The sequence below is a fragment of the Carassius auratus genome, unplaced genomic scaffold, assembly GCF_003368295.1.
Source record: "Carassius auratus strain Wakin unplaced genomic scaffold, ASM336829v1 scaf_tig00002576, whole genome shotgun sequence".
Taxonomy (NCBI): Eukaryota; Metazoa; Chordata; class Actinopteri; order Cypriniformes; family Cyprinidae; genus Carassius; species Carassius auratus.
In genome coordinates this window covers 221637-245326 of record NW_020523459.1, presented here as the reverse complement: position 1 = coordinate 245326, position 23690 = coordinate 221637, and the positions used below count along the sequence as shown (strand labels likewise).

General features: G+C 37.3%; 1 protein-coding gene across 6 annotated transcripts in view; it reads right to left on the bottom strand.

Moving 5' to 3' along the window:
• The window catches only part of LOC113069851 (cAMP-specific 3',5'-cyclic phosphodiesterase 4D), a 91216-nt gene that overhangs the window by 23654 nt on the left and 43872 nt on the right, over nucleotides 1-23690 (bottom strand). The window contains exon 1 of one of the 6 annotated variants that reach the window (XM_026242911.1): nucleotides 22897-23315. The exons of 4 other annotated variants lie outside the window; for them this stretch is intronic. In XM_026242911.1, coding sequence (XP_026098696.1) covers nucleotides 22897-23036 — 140 coding nt within the window. In that variant the 5' untranslated portion in view covers nucleotides 23037-23315. Of the gene's footprint in view, nucleotides 1-938; nucleotides 1278-22896; nucleotides 23316-23690 lie in introns of those variants that run through there. One more of the 6 variants, XM_026242912.1, reaches the window with a different exon arrangement.

Below are 23690 nucleotides of genomic sequence, written 5' to 3'. Positions count from 1 at the left end.
CATGTACACAGTGCATTTATACAGACTGAAAGCTGTTGTACCAAAATCAGTTCTCCACAAAAAAAACATCACTTGCTTCTAAAATAAGCAAATACAACAGGAGAACAAGATGGGACAAGAGAAACAAGGGTGAGGTATCTGCCCTCTGGCACTGCTTGCAAATATGCTGCAATCCAGCAGAAGCCTTCTCGTGCAAAAATATCAGTCTGCCTCTTTGCCTTTAAACTATTTTTTAAGGTGACTGCACAAACATTTTGGATATAGTATTGTTAATACAATCATTTGCATGTACAATAGGTGGTCACTGCATAAAAGCAATTCGATTTTAATTTATTTACAGCTCTTACTATTAAAATCATTAAATAAAAAAAACGTATTTATATACTTATAATTTATATAATTTATTTATAATATGTAACATAATTATTATATTTCATTAGAATATTCAGGTGAAAAGTGTATAAAGGTTTCCTTATATTTTCATATGTATAAAAAAAGCAATACAAATTTAGTTAAACAACTTAAAGCGATCTACATATTACATTTTGATTATGTAAAATTGACTAAATCTTTACCCTTATTTGACAAGCAGGCAATATAAAGCATCAAAAAAAATTTAGTCAAACAAAAAAACTAAGTTACACTTTAACAAGTCAGTTGGACACAGAGAGTAAATGAAAAGCCCAGGGGAAGAATACTAGTGCAAGAGGATGTAAATAAAATAAATTCTTTAGGCAGAGTGAAACTCAATTTGTGGAAGGTACTGTAAGTGGAAAAACAAAAGGGGTTTAAAACTTGAGTGGAAGCAGAGAGTTGCACAAGATGTTAAAAAGAGATATGGAAAGCCAAACGATTGATGTTTGAGGGAGAAAGAAACAGCAAGCATAGGGTAATGGGTTAAGGGAGGCAGAAGGAGCTAGTTAAAAGTTCTCCTTTACCCGTCTGTGTTCTTAATTGAACTGGTGGAACGAGACCGGGGCTTCATGATAATGCTCATTCTGGACGTGGATTTCCCTCTGCTAGCGGCTACAGCAAATCCCAGCAGCGTGTTTGTTTTCAGTCCTCACGTGTGTCTCCAAGCATGAACATAACTCTGTCGAGATGGCCCTGCCTCTGTTTGTTCGACTGACAGGAGCCCCTCTTGTCCGTCCCGGGACTCTCAAACTGACCAGACAGGCGTTCCAGTGTTTCTGTCACTCAGCAACCGACTGCTATAATGCAAGACAATCCGCTTCTCCCCCACTCGCTATCTGTCCTGAAACTCCCACCCTGTGTACTTTCCTCCCTCCCTTCCTGGCTGGCTGCAGGGCTCACAGCTTGGACTCGTGTAGTCATGACGTAGTCGGGGGTAGGAGGAGGCAACTTAACACCTCAACTCGTGAGGTTTTAGATAACAGGGAAAAATGAAAGGTAAGTGATCCCAACAGATGTTTATACTCCCTAAAAGTGGTGGGAATGAGTTGTCCAGTAGTAGCCTATGCATTCATGCAGAAATTGCATAACCTGTGCAGCTTATAAATTCAAAACCACTTCATCCACACAAGTATTTCACAATGGACTTATTTAAAGCACTTTCACATACTTTCACATATGTGCAATGACCAGCATGTAATAATACAAGAGTCATTTAGCGTCATGTATCACTTTTCAATTCGAAAACAGTACACACAATAACTCAAGAGCTCTAGGGATAGGGGTGTAAATTCCGTCTAAGAGTTGAGGGGAGGCAATAAACAAACTTTCTCAAGAGCAATTTTTGGAGGGCACACAAATAAAACTGCTAAAATTGTACTTGTAAGGATATGTATACACAGAGGAAAGCCTTACTACTATTAGTGCAACAGGGAGACTGTTCCAAATTACATTACATCCGTTGTAGACAGTATCCGTCACGGTGTTGCCAAGCCCATGGTTTTCCCATGGAATTGGGCTACTTTATCACTGTTGCTGTGGGTTGTTTTTCATGTCCATGGGTTGAAGTAACTCCAATAATGTGATATTCAACCCCTGGAATGCGAATTTAACCAGGGGAACCCATCGACACACGTTTAGATTGGGCTGGTTTTGAGTAGCAATTGGATGGGTTTTGTTGTGTGAAACCTGAAACCTTGTCCGACAAGCAGGTAACGTTATTACTGCTAACATAGCGGATATCTGCATTAAGAGAAAATAATGACTTCATCTGTTGTTTAAGGCAATAAATGAGCCTTTACATCCTTACTTACTGAAGTTCCACAATTATTGACTGTTTCTGTATCATCTGAAATAATTGTTATCTACAATACACAGCATGGTTTTAATCATCTTTAGGTAGGACAACCGTCAGATGAGGGGGGGGGGTCTTTTTTTTAAATTAAATTAACAATCATACAAGGATCATTGGGGGGGGGTCCACCATTGCCTAAGAGGTGCAGTGACACATGATGTGTGTCAACCTATGACGGAGAAGCAGGGAGTATCACTTGCAGCTCAGCTCATTCAATGGTTTCAATAAACATTTAGACAACAGGCTTGATCATATCTTAGGTGAAAATTGCAGATGTCTGATGATGAAGTAATTGTTTGGGAGAAATAAGTCTGTTCTAAATGACAACTAACTCAAAAATAGATTTTCACGGTGACTGTGTGTTTGTCTAGTTATAGAAACAGCAAAGTAAATATCACAGGCTATCAACAGCTGAGTTTGTGTGCATCATTGCCCCCCTTATTTCATAAGAAATTAAAGCAGATAGTACTAGATAAAATCAAGAACATCTCTAAATAAAGTCAATTACAGATTGTAAACACAATTAATTGTTAATTTCAAGTGCTGTGGAATTAACCAATTCACTGGGGCAAGCTGCCGCACTTTTCCTCTGGTAAATATTACTAAGGCTTGGGTTTCTATTTAAACACATACTTTAAACTACAAAAAAAGCTGATGAACATTTCCTCTATTATTGCCAGGAAAAATGATAACGTTTATTAAACATGCTAAATTGATGTAGGGGCATGTTGTCACACTGTATCGAGTAAATGCATTTTTTGAAAGGGGAATAGAGGACATATTCCAAATTTAAAATGTATTAAAAACTTTTCTGAAACTTTTAAAGAATATTTTTTTTATTGCCAAATCAACAACAATGACTGTTTTCATGGCATGACATAAATATATAAATTAAAATATATAAATGAAAAAAAAATACTAATAATCAGTTAATTGTAAATACAAATTGCCAGTATAAAAGAGTAAGTAAATTTAAAAATAAATCATCAAAAGAGAGATGAAAAATGGAAATTGGACAAGGTAACATACAAAAAGAGTCCAAATCGCATGCTACTATTTATTTATTTTCTTCAGCCAGCAGAAATTTGAATAAACAGTTTTACAAACATATAAAACATGTGACAACCAGAGGTGTAGTGGTAAAAAAAGAGGTGGGTAAACTATAAATTCTGGGTGACCACATTGTGGTCACGGTAAGGTGGGCCACTGCCTACCAGTGTATGTGTATCCTGATGACATCGCTATAAGCTATCATTTGATATTACTACCAAGGGTATCACTGGTTATTCCCTCATATAGGTCACACAATAACTTCTTGTTAAAGAGACTCAAGAAGGAATAATAAGGTTGAAATCTATAAAGTTTACTAAATGACAAAACAGAGAGAACAATTTTTTTTTTTAAAGAGGAATAGAGAGGGAGGCTTATATCCAGGTGTTCCAATGCAATGCACTTGTACGTAATGATTAGGGATTTTGGATTATTTTCATAGTCGATTAATCTGTTGAATATTTTCTCAATTAATCGGTTAGTTGTTTGGTCTATAATATGTCAGAAAAATGTGGATCAGTGTTTCCTCAAATGCCCAGGAATGGTCCTCAAATGTCTCGTTTTGTCCACAATTCAAAGATATTCAGTTGACTGGCACAGAGGAGAGAAGACACTAGAACAATATTCACATTTAACAAGCTGGAATCAAATATTTTTTTTACTTTTGTCTTTCATATATTTTATCAATGACACAGACTTCATTGCAGAAGGACATCCTTTTGGTCACGTGGTTCACGTGAGATGATTGACAGCTTTACAAACTAATGATATTACACTGATGTCATAGCTGACGCGAATCAATAAGAGGAGAGTAATCGCTAGTTAGCTGTTTTAGTTATTCAGATCGAATAAATCAATGTAAAATGAATAGAAATGTTATTCTGTATTTTACAAACATGTCATAAAATTATTATCTCTTCAAATGTGCATATGATTGGTCTATAGCCCTGGCGGATCGTGGATATTGTATGTATACGAACACAAATAAACGATGAGATGAATGGCTGCTGTATGAGTGATGATTTCTATTCAAAATAACGAACGTTATAATTATTATTATTATTAATTGCCTGATATCCATTTTTGAAATTTGATGCAGTCTGTTGCGTGTCGTTCATTTTGAACGAATCTTTAATATGACTCAGGACTACCGAGTCGTCTCAAAGAGTGATTCGTTCATTTTGTGTTGACCGCACATGCGCATTACACAACATACGGGTTCTGAATCGACAGGTGAGGTCCGAGTCTTTTATTCTTCCTGTCAGTCCCATAGAGACGGGAAGAGAAAAGATTAGTTCATTTTGCTGAACGAGACTCAAAGATCCGAGTCAGTAAAATGATCCGAACTTCCCACTACTACTGGCAACACCGCAAGCAATTGGTCAACACTGACAAGTTGCAGCGCAATATGAAAGACTTCATCTTTAACAACAAAAACCTATGAAACTAATAATGAACAATATTAAACTAAAACGACATAAGCTTAATTTAAAATGTCATAGGAACTGTAGGCTATTTAGAGGTGGATAAACTCAATTTAGAGGTGGATAAACGCACTTTGGAGGTGGGTAAACGCTATTTCCGAATTTTGGGAGGTGCGTAAACGGTGTTTACGTGTGTTTAGCCTCCACTACATCCCTGGTGACAACTAAACCCGATCTCCACATGACCCATTTGTCATTTATGCAGCTTAAGACAAAGTTCAATTATATAATGTATCCCAGTGAGTTTTATCATGTTTACTTGTTTACCCAAGAGAAATTACAATAATATACACTAGAAATTTACCGTGATGAATCCTTCATTTGAACACTTTCTATAAGATGTAATTTCACAAACAGCACGAGTGAATCACTGCGTGCTCACATCACCAATTCACGTTTGCACTATAAACAAGCTGCACAGTTGACACAGAAATTGTCACTTGCACAATCAAGGCCCTGTTGCACTGTGACTACAGTTTATAATTTGAATTTCTTTTTAAGTCTGGCCAGTGTTTAAACTATTTAGCACTCGTGCGCGCTCTCCTAAAGACGGTGCGCTCATGCACACTTAAAGCATTAGGCCACCTCACATACAGCTCATTAAATCAGGCTTGTGCTTTGTGTAAGCGATTTTGCTACAATTGCCCCATTGTAAAAACAAGAATGCACTGCATGATCAAACATCTAGGTGACATAATTATATTGTCAACAAAAAAACAACAACAAAAAACGGCTCTAGAAATCCTGACTGGAGCACCATTACTCAAAATGAATGCAATAAAACTTACACAGTTACGAATACAGCTTGTAACTTGTGCATACTGTTAACCGATTAAAAACGTACACTGTAAACCATATATCTGTCTAATGTGCAAGTTTTTATGTACCTGCGTGACTTGAACCAGCATTTCCTTTTCTTGCATTTCAGTGAGTTTATATCAGGCTGGCAGCCGTTCCAAGTGAAAGTGCTAAGAAAGAGAGGAAGAGGAGAACCACCAGGAGATTCACTAGCCATGGTGTCCTGAGGAAGCTGACAGTTTGACTGACCCCAACTAAGAGAGCTTTGTGTGAGGAGAATGTCCACGTCACTAGTCTGACCTCATCCCATAATCCAATAACACCTGTCTGGCCTTCTCGCATTCAACTGCCATGTCGATAACACAAGCTTCTGTGCTGGTAAACTGTCCATGAAACTATGTCACTAGACAGTAATCATAGTAATCAGCTTTATAAATAAAAAAAAAAACATTATAGTTTTGTAAGAACAGTTCTATGTGAAAAGCCAGAATCAGGAGCTTTATCCTCCAAGCATGCAGTGATTGTTCTGACAAGTGTGGGTCGGGATACTAGATGTTGCTTGTTTCACAAGTGTTCATATTTGTTCAAAAGAAGCATCTAAAATGTAACAAAACTGAATTCAAAACCTATTTGAAAAGTTTTTACTTGCACTCAAAAGTTCTCCAATGTGACAGAACTAAAGTCTAAAATTAAATTAATCATTTAAATTAAAATGCTCTTTTTTCCAGTGCCATAAACACCATAAATATTTAATAATCAATATTTAAATGTATATATATATATTTTTTTTATATATATATTTTTTTTCGATTTGCGATATACATTATACATCTCAGTATTTTCATTTTTGTATTTGGATAAAAAAAAAAAAAAAATCTGTATTTAATATGTAAAAACAAAAAATAAGGTTTTTAAAGCAGAATTTATATTCACTAAACTAACTGAGATGTGTCATGCTGTTTTGATTACCCCATTAATGTCACTTTACAATCAGTGCTACAACAACAAATATTTCAGCGAAATGTATATTTTAGTCAGAATTATTGTGCTCCTATTTAATTGAGCTCAGTTTGTTTGGAGTGCATGCGCACTGCAGCACTCGTTCACTGAAGTCTGTGAAGTTTAGTGGAGAATCCCAAAGCACAAGGCTCATGTCACTTTGACAGAAAAATGCTAATATTATCCAAGTCTTTCTAACATTTACAGATGGAGAATATACCAGTGAAATGTAAGTTAGCATTCAGGAAGACAGCACATCTCAAACACATTAAACATGAGCAGCATCTCTATAGCATTATTTTCAGATGCACTCCTATCAAACTACTGTATATTGATATAAATGGTATTGCCTCATATCGAATCGCTTATAAAGAAAATATTGATATAACTTACAAACTCGATATACCACCTAGCCCTAATTGTGATATGGCATAATTAGTAATTTTCAAGTAACAATCAAGTAGAAACTTATTCAAACTACTTAAGAAAATTACAAATATCCAAATGTTAGATTAAATACTATATTAAACCTCAAAAGAAGCATTTCACAGTGCACAGATATAAATGATACACAGCTCTTCTGGAAAGTTCTGTGGTAGCGTTTCTTTCCATTTGGTTCTTTATAAGAAAAGAAAAACTCAAGAACCCTATGCCCTGGTTTTTAAGTCTTATTAAAGTTTTGACCCTTGCACTAGAGTGTCTTGGTGTCATCACTAAGGTCATCTATGGTGTTCAACTGAGGTAAGCTGAGAAGAACATTTTAAATGTTTATATGTGTGGCCACCAGCTGCTTTTAGTCCTACAGGGCATCCCATCCTCATTCACCAGATTTGCGAGTTCTTGGTGTGAGGTGTTACTGTGTTACTCAACTATTTCATTAAAACAATTATAAGTTCTCAAACACTTCTGGGGGGACACTTGGTTACATGGGATTTGCCATTCAGCAAGACAATCAGCTGTCCTTCCTGCCTCCTGTAGCACTTTTTTAGGCACCCTACTTTATGGACATTGCATTTTATTGCTCCGCAGCAGGAAACTCTTTCTAATAAAGATCTGCAAAGCTTATTTTGATTTTACAAAATTATCTTTAAGATACAGTATCCTGAATAGGGGACTTTTTTGCTGAATTTATATACAGGTACAGACACAATCACACACATTTAATAGTTATATTTTATAATATGGGTAAGTCGTGGCCTAATGGTTAGAGGGTTGGACTCCCAATCGAAGGGTTGTGGGTTCTAGTCTCGGGCCAGACGGAATTGTGGGTGGGGGGAGTGCATGTACAGTTCTCTCTCCACCTTCAATACCATGACTTAGGTGCCCTTGAGCAAGGCATCGAACCCCCAACTGCTCCCCGGGCGCCGCAGCATAAATGGCTGCCCACTGCTCCGGGTGTGTGCTCACAGTGTGTGTGTTCACTGCTCTGTGTGTGTGCATTTCGGATGGGTTAAATGCAGATCACAAATTCTGAGTATGGGTCACCATACTTGGCTCAATGTCACTTCACCTTCACCTTCTAATATTTAGCATTACAGCATTTAATTAACTTTTTATTTTTCTTCCAAGCCAAAATGCATCCATGCAGTCTGCATGCACCCATCCAAGTGCTGCAATGATACCAGATGGCAAGTGTCTGGAAATGTACTGCTTCATCTCCACGTGCATTCATCTCCATTTCACACTCCCACTCATCTACAACCAGTTATTAGTAAAATTAAATCGTCAAGAGTTGATCTGAAAAAAAACACGTGATATTTTAAAAGTGTTGAATATGTTCTAAATCTGATAAATGTGCTAAACCTCCTACTCATAATTACTTGGATGAAATAAACCCATGCAGAGACAGACTCAATATTAGAGGCTGATGCTGTCTGAATGAAGAACAGAATGCAAACACGATTTGAATGGGTCTGTGCTACTATACTGGGAAAAAAAATCCAGTTATATAAAATCACCTCCATTTTTTTTCTCCTGAAAACTGAATTAATACTTTGCATGTTATGTGTGTCCTTTACCTGTTCATTCTAAGTCTGTGTTTCAGTGGTAGTGTGTATGTTTGTAAAGTGTGTGTGTGCATGCTTTATTAGCATTAGCATAAGCACATATCTGATAGCAATTCTCTGTTGCTGAGCTTTGGCCCGAAACACACTTACTCTTAAGATTTACTCTCTTTCACTTGCAAACACACACATTCAAATTTTTCTCAATGTGTACTGTAGTTATTGACACACACCTGCTCCTTGCTGGACTGCGCGAATGTCAAAACAATGACATATTTTACAGTTATTAGTAGTAATGCTACTAATACAAAGCTTTTTATGAATTAACACACATTTGTTATGTAAGTTTCCACAATATCTGACATGTGCACAGCACAGGTCACGAGTGCCACTCAATTCGACTTCTTTATTGCCATTTATCTAAATGAGCTGTAGATAAAATGGGTTTATCAGTGGCGAGAAGCATTAAAGGATCTTTAAGGAAATCAATGGGCTCATTACCAGCTGATATCACATCCTATTATTAACCACAGGCTTAAACAAAATCATATATGTTCCCATGCATTTTCTTTTAAATGCAACATCAGAAGATTAAAAGCTAGTAATAAGCTTCAGTATATAACGACTGAACTTCTGCATTCACATAATATGTAATCCAAACTGTCACAACAACATGTATTCAGTCATTAGCCTACGCTAATAGGAAATATACTATGAAATACAAAACATACAGAATTCTTTCCACACTATATCCCAAGGAAACATTTAACGAGGACAGCAAATCATATCTCACATGCTAATGTCCCTGAATTATAATCCAGTCTCGAATTATACACGTAGCAGCAGACTATTCTGACACACATCAAGATTTACCATTTTCTCCGGGGTTTGATGTCAATAGGTTTGTTGATGGCATACGGCGAGCCATTGATGCAAGCGCTACGGTAACGGGCGATCTTCTCTAGAGAACAAAGTTCTGAGTTTGCTGGCAAACTCATTGTTGAGTTTTAATCAAAGCTGAACAGGACCGACTACAGCTGAGCAAGCCTTCCTGGGTCAGTTTGACCAGTTTTCAGTACTGTGAGTAAAATCGAGAGTGAAGGGGTTGAGTGGGGACCGGAGGATGAGCAGAAAGGAAGAGGAGAGAAAAAGAGAGAGAGAGAGAGAGAGAGCAGGAGGTGGGTGAACAAGAAGCAGGTAGGTGCTGAAATCATTGGCGAGATTAGTAAGCATGTTTCGTAGAATTCTCCTGATCTGCTTCAATCATACTTATATTAACTCAGTACTATTTCTAAAAAGCTTTTATGTCCGACTCTCTGCCCTTAATCAGAGAGACAGGGCTGACGCACATCAAGAACATAGTCTCGCAAATGACAAGATGCCACAGACATTATATTTCTACTTTCAGCCAATTTAACACAGTGCAACAGCTTTAGCCTGTTAAAACAGTCTTTCATGTGTACTGGACCTAATGTCTTGTTATACAATGAGACTTTTGCATTCAATGCATGCCACTGTTTGTGCTACAGACTTATTCTCCAATAATTTTTCCAATTTATTGTGTGTTGTTATTTATCTAAGCAATCACACCCCTTGGTGGCTCTCTAAAGCCATTAAAACAATATTCTTTTGAAGGAAACTGGATTGAAATGCACTTAATTACAATCAGAAAACCTTAGAAACTACACTGCAGTGCCCTGTTAACCTCAACCCCCTAACACTGTGACCAAGCAATACTGACAATACTTGACAAATTTATTTTCTAATATTGGATGTGTACACCAATATTAAGAACTTTAAGCACATAATGAGAACTGAATAATCCCTGATCTTAGTAGCTAAAAGATCTGAGTGGTAATACTAAAAAACACTATCGACAGTACAATGAATGTAAGTTTTAGAATTTAAACACAGGTTCCTCTCCTAAATCACTATCACTAAAAATTCTGCTTAGATCACTAGATGGCAGCAGACCAACAGATTATTACAAGCTCAGGTCTGGTTAGGCCCTGCCATATATACACCATAAATGAGGAAAAAGTCTATATTGACAGCCATTCAAAACATTTTGTGAATACAATTTTTGTTTTTTGTTTTTTACCTTCCTGCTTTTTTTGTATCCTTAGATCAAAGAACAACATGAGGGCATTAGAACGATTCTTTTAAGTATTGGCAAAGAGCAAGAGATTACAGTAATTTGATGAGACCGATTTTAATTTTAAAGTTGAACTGTGCTCTCCATCTGTTAAAAGTATGTGCCTATATTGAAATTGCTAGAGAAAAACAGCTGCCACTAAAAAAAAACCTACATAAGATCCTCACACAAATCATTATAAAAAGTCTTAATATTAATTACTTTTTTTTCTTCTTTTTTTACAGATGTATTGTGATGTTATAGTAAATAAATAAATAAATAAATAACTTGGAAACAAATTACAATTTATAATAAAATGAATTATTCACATAATATATAATAATTAGAAATACATGAATACATATATAAAAAACATTACATTAACAACATTAACAAATGCTGACTGTGATATTCAGTATTTTCCAAAAAAAATAATATGTAAAGAAGAAAAAAATCAAATGTTTTCCCATGAAACCCGGTAAGTGTCTTTAGTGGTAGCTAATCTGGCTCTCCAGCTAAACCTGAGAGTATTTTGCATTAGATTTCTCCATTTGTTACCACTAGGGAGCACTCTATCACCAGCTGTAACACAGTAACTTTAACAAGGGTCTCTCACTATGAGACTGAACATCTCATCACAACCGGAGGGGGGTGGAGGGTAATGCAGTGACAGCAATAGAGAAATGTGTCCAAGGCCAGAAACCCATTACCACACAACACTTATGTAATGATCATAGCGTTTTATAGCAAAAGTCGAATTTGCCACACAGTGCATGAATATATTATATATACATACATTGAATGAGTTGCTCTGGAATGAGCTTCAGGCATCCAACTGTGGTGAAACCTCCTTATTAACATGCGCATTTATCATTCATTACCATCAAACGACAAATCAAAGCTGCTAGTGATGAATATCCCTATAAGCTCTGCCAAGTATAGGCTATAATAAACTCAGCTTATCCAGGCTAACCTGCTATGTAATGTAATGCCATTGCAACTGCCCTTCCTGAAGACAAAGTGTACGGCTTTGTTTGCAGGCTGGGAGGTAGTTCCATCATCCATCACTGTTCTTCAGTAAAAGGTGAGAAAAAGCCACGCCATCTCTCACTGTCAGCGAGTGCCAGTGACGTCTCGTCTGCTTCACAGAAACACTGTTCTCTAGTCTCCTGGAAACAAGGCCCATCGTTATCTTGAAGTTATTTTCTTGAGTGATGACAAAGATCTGGTCATGATTCCTGTACCTATATTAATCATTCAGCAGTGGTCAGGAACCGGAATTGCCCCTGGAGTATTTTAAGGCTAAACAAGGGTGCGGAAGTAGTAGAATGGTACTGGAACCTTACTTCACGATTGCTAAAAAAAACTCACTTTTCAATGGCCCTGGAGCAAAACTCTCAAATTTACAGCTGACACACTAAAGCTTTTCAGGTGATTTGTGCAATTTCTGTACACTACACTGTTAAATAAACAAATAAATAAATCATGTATAGTATATTAAAAAATATTCCATTTGGTATTGTAACAATACCTATATAAATTATCTATAAAGGCCCATTCACACCAAGGACGATAACCATATCAACGTTCACAAACAAAAGATAATGTTCTGGGATTATAATAAAAGTTCTGCAGTTATGTAATCCACAGTTTTAAATGTACAAGCTTTTTACAGTTGGGTGGATTTTGACTGGTTGTCAATATTTTTATTGATATTAGTTGAAAAAGCAATTCCAAAAATAACGTGCCTAGTTATCGTTATTATTCTAGTTGTGTTGTGGACTTCCCTATTCTCATAAAATTAGAACAATTCTTAAAATTAAAATGTTATCGAACTTGTCATGAAATGCATTAAGAGTTTAATCAACTTTAGAATTGTTTCCTTTATTTGAATGGATTTAAAATGACTGAATATCATCAGCTTATAATTAAAATATTTATTTTAACTGAATACATTTATTAACTCATCTACTGTTCTTGCTCATTTAACTTAAAAACTTATAATGATAACAAGGCACATTAAATGTGTTTCTGAATTGTAAATCTAATAATATTATTTTATATTGTAGCGGCACTAAATGGAATGACAAAACTAATGAATGTTCCCAAACAGATGTCCCAATCACTCCTCAGTATGCAAATTCAGCAGCGCCCTAAAATCACATCACCGGTCAAGCCAGAAGTTGACATGTTGAACTTCTAAAACAACCGATGTTAAAAACGACACAGAACTACAATTTACACAGCTACATTCCTCAACCTATGAACAGCCTGCCAGACTGGGACAGGACATTTTGAAAATGACATCATTTTTAAGAAATACTATAAGCTTTTAGTAAATAGCAAGTCTTCAGTTTGTTTACAATAAAAAAGGCACTAGCCCTCATCCAATTAATTAATGTAACGAGCCTAGCTAAAATCAAAGTGTGCATATCTCAAGTTAATTTTCCAGCTGGTGCAACTCAATCGAATGTGTCTTCTTTACTGCCTCAGCTTTGTCTTGAAATACACAACTCTATAAAAAAAACTAAACACACACAAACTGCACATGCCCTCTGGGGATGCAAGCAATGCCCTGGCTTGTAGATTGCGCCGTACCTCTGAAACATGATGGATTTCATGGCATCCCGAGTGGAGCAGAGGGGTTAAACGGCTTTCTCCTTGGTCACCAGGTGTTCGCGCAGGCCGGTCAGGCTGCACACACACAGCCAGACTGTCGAGGAAGAGTGATCGGCTAATTAGCCTGTCTGCATGTGGCCAATTGTCGCACACCTGACTGGCTTATGACGTACCTCACAGTGCTGGCCCTTGGCCAAAGCTGTGTGGGAATCGGTTTACTCTGTAACCTGTGTGGTGGGATGTGATTTGTGCTGTGTATGTGTACGTTTGAGAAACCACTTGGTCAACAGGCTCATTATGAGCAAAAAAAACATTTCTCCTTATATTGGTTATATACAAATTCCTGTGTCCAGAGAGCAAAAAATGCTCTACTTTGACCAAACAGCAGCAGCGAATAAGGCTAATTTTTCACAACTGCTGGTAGTGGGTTTAAATGAACAAGACATGGTGAACACCATATACATCTGACCATGAACGAAACAAACAGATAAATTAATTATTGCAGGCACAGTGTGAACTGAACAGTTAATGACAAAACAGAGAGATGAAACAGTCACTAACTTCTGTCACCGCTCGATGAACATTCCTCCATGGGAATTTCTGTGCAAAACAACAAGGATTTGAGGGACTCTCTTTGTCTCATCAGTTTCAGATTTTCAAAACAACATGCTATAACCAAAGACATCAATAATGCCTGAAGAAAAATATCCATTAGCATTCACATTCATCTCTATGGCAATTGTTCAACTGTCACAGAACCCCTTTAAAGAAACAGTTCACCCAAAAATGAAAAGTTGCTGAAAATGGACTTACATTCAGGCCATTCAAAATGTAGATAAGTTTCTACATCCCTAATCTTAACATAAAAATAATGATAAATTATGGATTTATTTCTTATAAACATGCAGCTTTTCACCTCACAAGTCATTAATTGATGGACTGGAGTCATGTGGATTACTGTGATGTTTTTAACAGCTGTTTGTACTATCATTCTGATGGCACCTGAATGCAAGTGATTCAATGCTGCTAAATTTCTCCAAATTGATCTGATAAAGAAGCAAACTCATCTACATCTTGGATGGCCTGAAGGGGAGTACATTTTCAGAAAATTTCAATTTTTGGATAAATAATTCCCTTAAGTATGCCATTTAATCTGCCATCTATGTACAATAGAACCACTAAAATTTCACCTAAGTCGTAAATGTCATGTGACTAATGACAATATGAATACAAACCAAGCCTTTACTATCGATTATCCTGAGCTATAACGTGTGAAACTGTGATGTCTTACACTTTTAAGAGGCTCCAAAGAGAACTAGGGAATGAAGCATTTGAATATACAGCAAAATTTGAAGTAAAATGTCTTTCTTATTTTCATTCTCTTAAAAATGAAGTGTGTACCCTAAAATATATGATTCAGAAGATCAAAGTATAATAGCCGGCTGCCTTGCATGTATAATTATATGACTCATTTAAGCATTAACTAATCAGGAAAATGTTACAGGCTTGTTATCTCATTGGGTGGAGTCAAGAGCTCTCAGCCTCGGTGATAAATCTTATGTAGGCTCCAGGAGCTTTGAGTCTGGGCCTTCAAGGCACTATCACAGGGAGAGCATAAAAGATAAAACTCAGTTTCAATAAAACATATTTCAATCATGTTTCTTAGATTATACACAAAGAAAATGAACAAATGACTATTCCAAAAGTCCATAAGTCGTTTTATCACTTAATGTTCATGTAAAATGACTCTTTTTTTTTTTTTTTTTTTTTTTTTTTACAACCAACAAGGCCTTTAAAAACCAAGGCAAATCTTATTACATCTGTATTCAAGATTATTTCATAATCTATTCAAGATTGGGCAGAACGAGAGTGACAAAATGGGGACAAAACTCTATTCTATACCAAGGTTACTGGAGATGTATTCAAGGAAACCCAGCTAACAAGTCTCTTAAAGAACAAAAACGTACTCTGTTACGAATGTAAACTCGGTTCCCTGAGATACGGAACAAGTACTGCGTATGGGGAAAAGCAATTTTTTTCCTCGATACTGAAGCCTTTTTTCAATAACGCAGTGTAACTGCACTGCCATTGGTTTAATTGGTAAACTTTTTTAAACCAATGACAGCACTGCATAGCTGCGCGAGCCTGTGGCGATGCCGCGAGCCAAAATGGGCGGGGCGAATGGCTATATAAGCAGGCAAATCGCCAGAGGAAATCAGGTCATACGACTGAAGCGACAACGCTGAAGCCGCAGCCTCGTGGCACAGCAAAAAACGCAGTACTCGTTCCGTATCTCAGGGAACCGAGGTTACGTTCGTAACAGAGTACATTCCCTTTCGATACTTCACTCATACTGCGTATGAGGAACTAATTCAACCGCGCCATGCCATGGTAGGGAACGACAAGACTTATCTTGAACACCATGGGGTCCAGGGGATAAGTGAGAGGCCGGAACCGTCGAACCCTTGACGTTACACTGCTAAGAGGGAGCTAGCTCCCTGGAGGTGGCATGAAGACGGAGTCTGATAGAGGCCGCTGTATCAAACCGAAAGAACCCGAGCGTGCAAGGTTGAGATGTCCAGGTTATAGAATCTGACAAAAGTGGACGGCGAGGACCAGCCGGCCGCCTCACAGATGTCCTTGATAGAGACACCACTAGACCAGGCCCATGAAGAGGCCATCCCTCTAGTGGAGTGGGCTCTTACTCCTATGGGGCACTCAAGGAGTAGAGGAGTAGCATAGAGTGAAAGCGACGACTTTCCAATGCGAGAGGCGTTGCTTTGAGACCAAAAACCCCTTGGTGCGGCCACCAAAGCAGACAAAAAGCTGGTCAGACTGCCTGAACGGCTGTGACCGCTCAATGTATATCCTCAAATCCCTCACTGGGCAGAGTAAATCCAGCTCTCGCTCATCTGACAACAGAGGCAGAGCTGCGAGGGAAATTACCTGTGCTCTGAACGGCGTCGAAAGCACTTTAGGGACGTAGCCATGCCTGGGTTTTAAAATTACCTTCGAGTCATTGGGCCCAAACTCAAGGCATGCAGGGCTCACCGTGAGGGCCTGCAAATTGCCAACACGCTTTACCGATGCTAAAGCAATTAGCAGAGCAGTTTTGAGTGTCAGGAGCTGAAGGTCAGCTGACCACAGTGGCTCAAAGGGAGGTCCTTTGAGAGCTCCAAGGACCGTGTGAAGGTCCCAAGTGGGAACGGTGAGGGGACGTATGGGTTTCAACTGCCTAGAACGTCTCAGGAAACACCCGCAATTGACGAGCGAGAGCTAATTCATGCGAAGCCATTCAGTGGGGATCCAGCGAAGTGAAGTCATCGCTGAAGGAGTTCTGATTTCCTCAGGCGATTTTGCCTGCTTATATAGCCATTTGCCCCTCCCATTTTGACAGGCTTTGGCGGGCGGCATCACCACAGGCTCGCACAGCTACGCAGTGCTGTCATTGATTTAAAAAAGTTTACAGATTAAACCAATGGCAGTGCAGTTGCACTGCGTTATTGATAAAAGGCTTCAGTATCGAGGAAAATATAATTTCTTAGAGTTGATATGAAATTACACTGAATGTTCACTGAATGAACAAATGAGTTGATGGTAATATTAGTTCTGCTACAGTTACTACAGCTGTTATATATAATTATAATTAATTATAATTATTTATATTCTTTTCCCTTTTGAGAGAGCAGCATCCAGAACTACAGTACTGTGGGTATAAAAGGGTGTTTGGTACATATATTCAAATAACAGCCAAACATAGCCACATTTCTGTATCTGACAGTCAGAATACAACACAGAACACCTAAATATTGACAGCACAACAGCAGACTACACAGTGTCTGAACCACAAAATCAAACAGCCTCAAATAAGCATTGTTAGCTATTCATGTGGCAGTTTGTTTTGTAGCTGGTGCTCTCGTGTGAAGACACTAGCGGCATGTGGCTGTTGTAATAGGATTAGACGGACACAGGGCTGAATAATGTCCCATCAGTGACAGTACGAGAGCATAGTGACATCATCAGCACATGCTTTAGTGCAAGACTCTGCAGCTCAAAGACATTTAGTGTAGAGGCTTGTATATCTATTTATTAATAATTCATCATAAATATATCAAAATGAACATCAGATTATCTGTGCATTTGGTTTTAATAGTCTTTCCCAGCAACAAAACTACAAAACAAAACAAAACATTTTTTTAATTAAACCATATATTTTATCTCTAAATTCTGATTGGCCGAGCCTTTCACTGCACATTCTATATTCAAGACAATATGAAATCAACATTTGTTGATTTTAGACCATTTGTTAGCTTTTAGGCAAGCATATGCTATGCTAATATGCTAGTTTATGCCAAGATGTCACCAAAACTGAACATAAATTCTGATGACTCTGCACAGATTTTTGTCCAATCTTAAACTCTAGAATGAGAATGCCCCCTCCCCCCATACCATCACTTACAAGCAAAACCACTGATTACAAAGAGTTCATTTGAGTGTGAAAATGGAGATTGCTTTGACAAACATCCAACCTTTTAATTATACATTTAATGCATTTGTTTTTGGATGTAATAAGCCCATCAATTTGCAAAACCTGTTGTGACATCCAGCTACAATGTATTTATCTGTCATCTCGCCAAAAATTCAAACTGCTGGCAAGAGCAGCTTGTATTTTTTATTTTTACAGGAAAGGCATGGAGTAATTTGATAAGTCCAGCATGACTTTGTTTTGAATCGAGAATGACGCAAAACTTGAAAATGGGTTAACTGAAATGTTAACAATGATATGACTCATCTACTTCCAGGATGAACTTCCAAACTGTTAAACTGTTTTCTTCAAGAACTTGAGAATATAATCACATATAATATATAATAAAATCAAACTATGAACCAGACATTTACTTTCACACTTTTGTTAGATTTTAGGTCAGCTAAATTGAACACTGATTACTGGAAATTATGATGTTTAGTATAGAAAAGCACAAACAAGTTATTAGCATAGACAGCACACTATATTTGTCTCAAAGCTATGCGTAACAGAAGGTTTGGCACCACTAGGTGAGAACAAAAGATGTAATGTGGTCTGTACTAAATGATAAAGTCTTTTGCCAGAGCTGTTTTTAATAATAAAAAGGCTGTTTCACCGCTACTGGGGATGCCAAATCTTGGTAAAACTGGATTAACATGCACTGTAAACTGTGATTTTCCACTGAAAATCCTTTGTAAATTGTTGCTGGTAGTAGTGTTGTCAAAAGACCCAGTACAAAATCGTTATTTAAAAAATTTAAATGTTACGTTACCATTTTCTTGTTCTTGATTTGCTGTCTGAAGGGTGCGCAGATGCACTCTCTTCATAAAAGCAACAAGAAGAGATGTCGACATCAAAAAGAAGGAAACACACCAAAATAACAACACACTTTAAAGAAAGACACCCAGATCAAATTAAAGAGTTCAAGCAGGTAAGTTTCATAGCATTTCCCATACATTGGGAAATATCAAAACTGACCGCCACAGACAGATTTTCCAAAAGGCTTTGACTTCGCTGAATAAGCATGAGCACTGCACGTGTCAAAGTCTAAACCTGGCGCGGGTGTTTTTATATCATTGTATTTCTAAAGCAAACCGACTGTCTTCAGAAAATTATGGATGACATTTTCATTTAATCTTCCCTGTAATGCCTGAGCAGCATTTGTGAGCGCAGGCTCAGCTCAACCAATGTTGGCAGAATTGATGGACAGTTTCTAGCCCAAAAACTCACAAAAACCCACCAACAAAAAAAACACCCAAAACTTTACCGTCAAAATAATGTGATTAAATATGTCAGTCAAGGATGTTAAAAGCCATTTTATCTCTTTAAAACAATATAATGACCACAAAATAACGTACAATAATGTTAGATACATTTCCCATGGATCGAATGGAGGCAAATACATACAAAGAGAATTACCAGTTTTATGAATACTATTAAATATTTTAATTTGAATGTTGGATTGAAATGAACACTGTTATGCATGGCTAACGCTAATATAATAAGCTTTAGAATTAAGTTTCTTTATTACCTATTTAATGCCTCTATAACTTTTTTACGGTAAAAAAAAAAAGAGGAGGACATGATATCTACTATTTTAACACACCAGAGGCTTTTAAATGAATTGTAAATCTAAAATATGTGTGTTAGAGAATGTACAAATAGTTAACATTGTTAACATTGATAACATTAACATTGTAACAAAAGCCCTTTAAAATGAAATAGGTACACAGCTGGGATTAAATGAAAGTATAGTCACATTTTTTAATTAGCATGTTTTAGTGTTTTGCTTTGGTACTAAGAACCATGGATTTTCACTGGTTTTGGTACCGAATACTGAAATTTTGGTACCGTGACAACACTGGTAGAAATTTGTGTGTGGGAGATAAAGTTAAAAATAAGTTCAAATAAAAGCAGAGTATACTGACAAGACTGTTTCTTAAGTGTTACAGGTGTTGTAAATTTCACATGCTTGCGACAGCCTTGCATGGCAGCATCAGTGAGGAAGGACGAGAGAAGATAAGAGGAAACATCCACAGAAGCATGTCACTGAATGTAGATCTCAAAACAAAGGCATACAACTGCTCCTTGCATCTCTGGTGCTCCCTGGTGAAATGCTTCATTGATGTTCTTTCTGTGCAACGTCAAACTTATGCTTTGTTATGCCATAAGCATTTCCACAATAATCACACTGCAGTACTGACCTTTCTCTCCCCACAGATTAAATGGTCTGAAGGAGGATGTTATGGGGAAATTAGAACACAATGCAAGCTGAAAAAGTCAAGGACGAATTGATATTTCCTCTTAAAAGCTGCTGAATAAATGTTACATGGGTTCCTGGGCTTAGACTTTAAGACTGAAAAACATCAGTGGTCAAACTTCACACTGTTAACAAACCATTAAGACCTTTGGCTCAAACTCCTCATTTGGTGCTTATTAATAGTTAGTAAGCTGGTTGTTAAATTTAGGTATTGGGTAGGATATAGAATATAGGCATTCAGAATATGTGCTTCATAAGTACTAATAAGCAGCCAATAGGCATGCTAATAAGCAACTAGTTATGAGAATTGGTCCCATACTAAAGTGTTACAACATTTTTTATTTAGATACATGTATTTGTTTTCCTTGGTTGCTCCTTCCTCACTAAATATATCTTTTTTTTTTATTTTGTACTTAACTGCTGTTATTAATGGTTTTGATACAAATATTTTGCTTCTACTTTCTACTATACATATATATAGTAGTACATATATTACAAATGTAAACATCTAAAATGTAATTATTCACACTGCATGTGACCCTTCCTGTCCACATATAAACAGTAGCCACATACTGTAAGCATGAATAAAGTAAAGGATCTTCGTATTTCTTACCACTTAAGGTGTCAATATAAAAATAATGGGATTCACACGTGGGCCATCAATCCCACCCCTGCAGCTTTAAGACAGCTTTTACAGAACAGCACTAATGTCGATGAAACACAAGGCTGTGCATCAGGAGCTTTCAAGCACCTTGGAACAACAACAGTATTTTACAGCACCATGAACGTTAAATGCATGCATGGGAGGGGGTCTCTGAGTGATCTCTATTCCTCAAAGCCAACAGAACATCAGAAGTGTTCCTGCTCATTATTTCAAGTCCATTTTCACACCAGCACACCGTCTGAGAAGTATTTCAGTACATGGGGCTCTAAAAATGAACTGGGGTTGTAGCTTATTTCTTCCTAGGCAAGCTGTTCTCTGGATTACCTCTAGTGCTATGTGAAATGCCACATAGAAGAGACACTGAAGTGCATGCTGGGAGCTCACAATAAGCCATTCAGTCCACAAATTGGAGGCATTATTACAATTATCCTTCTACAATGTGTTTTTTGACTTTCAATGAATGACTTAGTGTGCTTAAATAACTGAAAATTTGCATAGCAACAGCTGTAATCCCAGACAAATAAACAACACTGAAAAGGTGCTATTGAGTAGGGGTGAATGTTGCAGTAAAGTAACAATGCTGTTTTTTGGGTTAGTCACACAACCCCTTGTCCCTTAAAGGAAGTTAAAGCGCAAATCCTTAGCGTAAATTTCTGTTGCATCCAAGTGATAAGCCATCATCAACTGCACAAACAGATTGTGTAAGCCTGACTATCCATGTATGAAATGCGGCTGCCCACAGACTGACAGAGATGTTTTAAAATGCACAGGAAATATGACGGCAGCGACGAATTGGATTAGCATTGGTGAGCAGCTAACGATGCTAGCCACTTCAGGTGCTATTCTTCCAGCATTAACAGGGTTGGAAATACGGATGGAGCTGATTACCACCCGCTGACTGTGCTAACACTGTGTTCTTATTGTGAACTAATAGCGAAACACCCACTCGTTCCTCACTGTTGTCAAGGAGCCCAGCGGCAGATTCAATAAAGCATCTATCAGACAAGCCTCTACGCTAAGCTAAAGGCATGAGAAGTGCTTCACAAGCGCCTGTATTTTCAGGAAAATCTGTGCCTTGGCAAATCCACAGTCAGAGATTACATGATTGGCCTGCAGTTAATCAGGAAAAAAAATGTCCCTGTATTTGAAAGATTAGAGGGCTGCTGTAAACCAGTCATATTTTTATGATCGAAAAGAAAGCAGAAACCAATGCCATTTTCCAAGTGTTTGTTTTTGTTATTGTTGTTTGGCACACGAAAGATGCAAAAAAATTAAACAAATCTATTTAATTAAATCCACAATGTATAGCATACTGCTATATATTTTAATACATTTTTGCAAAATTAAGTATTACAGAATGAACTGTAAAATAAGACCAAAAAAGTATAATCAGACTCTCTTCTCAAGTCTTATTATTTGTTCATAAAATCTACATTCTAATTTATTTAATAAATATAAAATAAAATAAAATAAAAATTCAAATAAATGCTGTTGTTGGATTACTTAAATATGAACAATGCATCTCATCCTTACGACTGTGAACTAGAAATTAACTGTTACTATAAAAATACTTGGCTTTTATAGAAGTTCTGCTCTGATAGGCTTAAAAACACATAATGCTCTGATGAAATTATGACTGCCTCCCTTGCTAATCTGCTTTTGATATACAGGTATACCCTCATATGTAAACCTGCTCAGGCATGTAAATGGGTTTCCAACTCTCAGGCATCTGGCGTGACACTCACGCTTGGACTTCAGCTTGAGATTGATGCTGAAAGCGTGAGTGTCACGCCAGATGCGTGAGAGTTGGCAACCCTGATGCAATGCTGGATGAGATAGCAGGAAATTAGTCCACCATTAAACAGTAAATTTACTCTGAAAAGCAAGCTAGAGGACAAGAGCCACTGGCAACCTGTGACAAAGCATCAGTTCAGACAGCTGACACACACACACTCAAACAGGCATTTGTTCTCTTCACATACAACACAACCGAAACAATGAGCATGTAAAAAGTGTTGAATGTTCTTTGACGCATTGTGTTGTAGATGCTGCCTCACCAGAAACATAAACATACAAGCTAAAGGAAACTCTCACCATATCCAGGAATGCCTCCGGAGTGGAAGACTGCTCAAGCGCATCATTCTCTCCTCTCGAACCCGGTGACTGCGGCTGGTCTTCATTGAATAACAGACATTCAAGAGTTTGTCAACAAGCTCTCCATGAATCCTTCTCATTGAGAGAAAAGGTTGTGTGGTAATTGTGGATTTAAGTGGTGTCGGTGTCCATGATTTCTTCTTACTGCCAAGTTTGGATTGGTTAATCAACTACTTCACCATACTTTAATAATGATGAAGAAAAAACATAACATTTAGCTCAATTTTAAATCAAGATACTGTGTTTAAGGGAAGACAAATAAAATTGCCCTAAAATTAACTGTGGATCCTATAACATATAAATACAGCAGTCTCCAACGGAGTGTAGCCGAGCTGTTCCTGTCCCAACTCGCATTCATTGTGTTTATATGGAAAACGCTTGACCACATTCCTCCTTCCTATCCACATGACGGTATTAAGTCTTTGTTTTTTCCTGTTGCCAGTGATATATTTCCTCTCACATCACAGAGGGCAGGGTGCTAGAGTTCAGCAAGTATATACTGCCCTAAATCCTTCAAAGTTTCAATTACATGAGATTTATCCACCTTTTTCCTGAACATTACAGTCTGTTGTTTTCCTGGTGTTTTACGTCAGTGATTTGCGTACCTCAGGAGTACATGCAAGTTATAAGGAGTAAGGGCAATTTCTACACACTTAAAATAATAGATTTCTGAATGAACTGTCTGAATTTTTACCGTACAAATCTACTCGGAGCATGTAGCAAAATTCTGAATG